This window comes from Microtus ochrogaster, chromosome 1 (assembly GCF_000317375.1).
Source record: "Microtus ochrogaster isolate Prairie Vole_2 chromosome 1, MicOch1.0, whole genome shotgun sequence".
Lineage (NCBI taxonomy): Eukaryota > Metazoa > Chordata > Mammalia > Rodentia > Cricetidae > Microtus > Microtus ochrogaster.
In genome coordinates, this window is record NC_022009.1 from 48297103 (window position 1) to 48299537 (window position 2435).

Here is a 2435-nt window from a genome sequence, read left to right on the forward strand (position 1 = left end):
TTCCTTCCTTCCCTTTTCTTCCTCTTTCCCTTCCTTCCTTCTTTCCTTCCTTCCTTCTTTTCCTTCCTTCCTTCCTTCTTTCCCTTCCTTCCTTCTTTCCTTCCTTCCTTCTTTCCCTTCCTTCCTTTCTTCTTTCCCTTCCTTCCTTCCTTCCTTCCTTCCCTCCTTTTCTTATCCTCATCCTCTTCGTTTTTTTGAGACAGGATCTTGCTAATGTAGACCAGGCTAGCCTCAACTCATAGAGATCTGCCTATCTCTTCCTCCAGGCCACTGTGACTAATGGCATGCTCCACCAGACCCAGCCTCAACTAACTTTCTTATACAGTCCAAGCTCCCCTGCCTAGGCATGGCACCGTGCACGGTGAGTTAGGTCCGCTTACATCAATTAGCAGTCAAGATAATGTCCCATAGACATGTTCACAGGCAATCTGATCAAGGGGTTCTTCAGCTGAGGTTTCTTTTTCTTGGGTAATTCTAGGTTGTCAAGTAAATGAAAAAACTAACCAGGACCACCCCCATAACTGCCCCTGCTTCACACCAGCCGGGGGCTGAGTGGACAGCCTCCTCGGACACTCCTTCATTTGCCTGCATTTGAGGGGCCTCCAGACCTCCTGACTTGACAGCTCACTTCCCTTAGCTCTGAGAAACAGCCCAGCATTTGACAGCACAGGTCTTCATCCACTCCCCCTCCAGAAGTCTTGCTAGCCTTCAAGATTTGTCATTAATAATAAGCTGCTGTCACCATCAGGGCAGGCTCAGTGCTCAGCCCCCTTGAGCAAACACCCAGGAGAGAGGTGTATGGGGCCATCACACCACTGGCGGCAGAACTCTCCTTCCCCCACACCTACACTGTGGAGTCCTAACCACCGGCTCGCCCCTCCACTTCCCCGATCCCAGAAGCTGCTCCTCTACTTTCTGTCTTCATGAGCATGGCACCTCAAGATCTCACCTAAGTGGGTCATGAGGTTCACGTCTTCAGTGTCTAAGCCCAGTGTCCCCAAGTGTAACCGTGCTGTTGCATGTGATGGAATGACCTTTCTCATGCAGTGCCTGGGTCTGGCCACTTGAGTCTCTTGCCACTGCCATCTGTCAATACCATCTGAAGCATAAATGTCCAAGACCTAGGACATGATCCTGTCCCTTGTGTTGCAGGCAATGGTGTGGTCATCCACTTGCCGGGCTTGTTTGAAGAGGCGGAGAAGAATGAGAAGAAGGGTAGGTCATCTCCCCACCCACAGGCCCATGGCCTGCTGAGGTCCTAGCTGACTGCTCACTGCATGCTAACTGTGCAGAGTGGAGTCCTCACTCAAGGGCAGCAGCTGGGCAACCCACAATCTCCAAAACTACTGTAGGCCACTGCCTTGGCATCTCCAGCCCCTGGAGTTTCAAGGTCCAGGCCATCCAGGAAGGAGGCTGATGCAGGGGGATCTCTAGCATGGCTTTGGTGCCTTGTGGGTTTGGAATTCAGAAGCCTCGGTAAGGAACAGGTGCCAGGGCAGGGCCGTGGCTGCTGGGCAATGCATGTGGTCCTTTGGAACCTGGCGACACTGAAGCCAACAGTACTTGGGAGGATGGCCCTCATCATCTAAGATTGCACATACCTGTGATCTCTGCCCTGTCCCCACAGGTCTGAAGGACTGGGAGAAGCGGCTCATCATCTCTGATCGGGCCCACCTTGGTAAGGTTCCCATGGGGCTCTGGGTGTGGCCCTTCCTTGCTCCCTCCACCCAGAGCTCAGGAGACCCTGGAGGACCTGCCTAGTCCCATATGCTGCTGAGCTTACTCTTTTTAATGGGCCTCAAGGTAGGAGCTAGGTCAAAGCTAGGGACATATTTGGTTACCTCTTTGTGGAACCTGGGACTCTGGGATCCCAGTACCTACTCCCAGCCAGGGACCTGCTAACCCCTTCTCCTGATACCGTTCAGAAAATGAGGTCCCTCATACACTGTCCTCTCTCCTCTCCTATCCACGTTCCGGCTGCTGCAACAGTGTTTGACTTCCACCAGGCGGTGGATGGGCTGCAGGAGGTACAGCGTCAAGCCCAGGAAGGGAAGAAGTAAGTTCCTCATGCCACACTCTTCCTCTTCCTGGGACCCCAGCTTCACAATCTGGTGACCTGGGTACAGGTGCTGTCTGAGCAGGAGAGGGGGAAATCATCAACCCACTTAGGGTCCCTTGAGAATAAAACCTGAAAGAACAATAGGGTTGTCTAGCCTTGGGTCGGGGGGTGTCACACCCTGGCTTGGTTGACTGTCCGTGCTGTCTCCTGCCATAGCAACACCACCCTGACCATGTACACATCTCACAGGAAAATGTAAGAAACACTGAAATGGCCTGACTGTCTCTGCTTGGCAAACAGCCACCCCGCACCCAACTCCGGCTCTTTCGTGTAATGTTTGCACTTTTGTCCATTCAGAAATGTTTGTTAGGAAGCC

The 2435-nt window shown here is 52.8% G+C and overlaps 1 protein-coding gene across 1 annotated transcript in view; it reads left to right on the top strand.

Annotated features, from left to right (window-relative positions):
• Window positions 1-2435, top strand: part of Adssl1 (adenylosuccinate synthase like 1) — a 22586-nt gene that overhangs the window by 12196 nt on the left and 7955 nt on the right. Inside the window, exons 3-5 of the mRNA XM_005343609.2 lie at window positions 1153-1215; window positions 1628-1678; window positions 1990-2056. Coding sequence (XP_005343666.1) covers window positions 1153-1215; window positions 1628-1678; window positions 1990-2056 — 181 coding nt within the window. The remainder of the gene's footprint in view (window positions 1-1152; window positions 1216-1627; window positions 1679-1989; window positions 2057-2435) is intronic.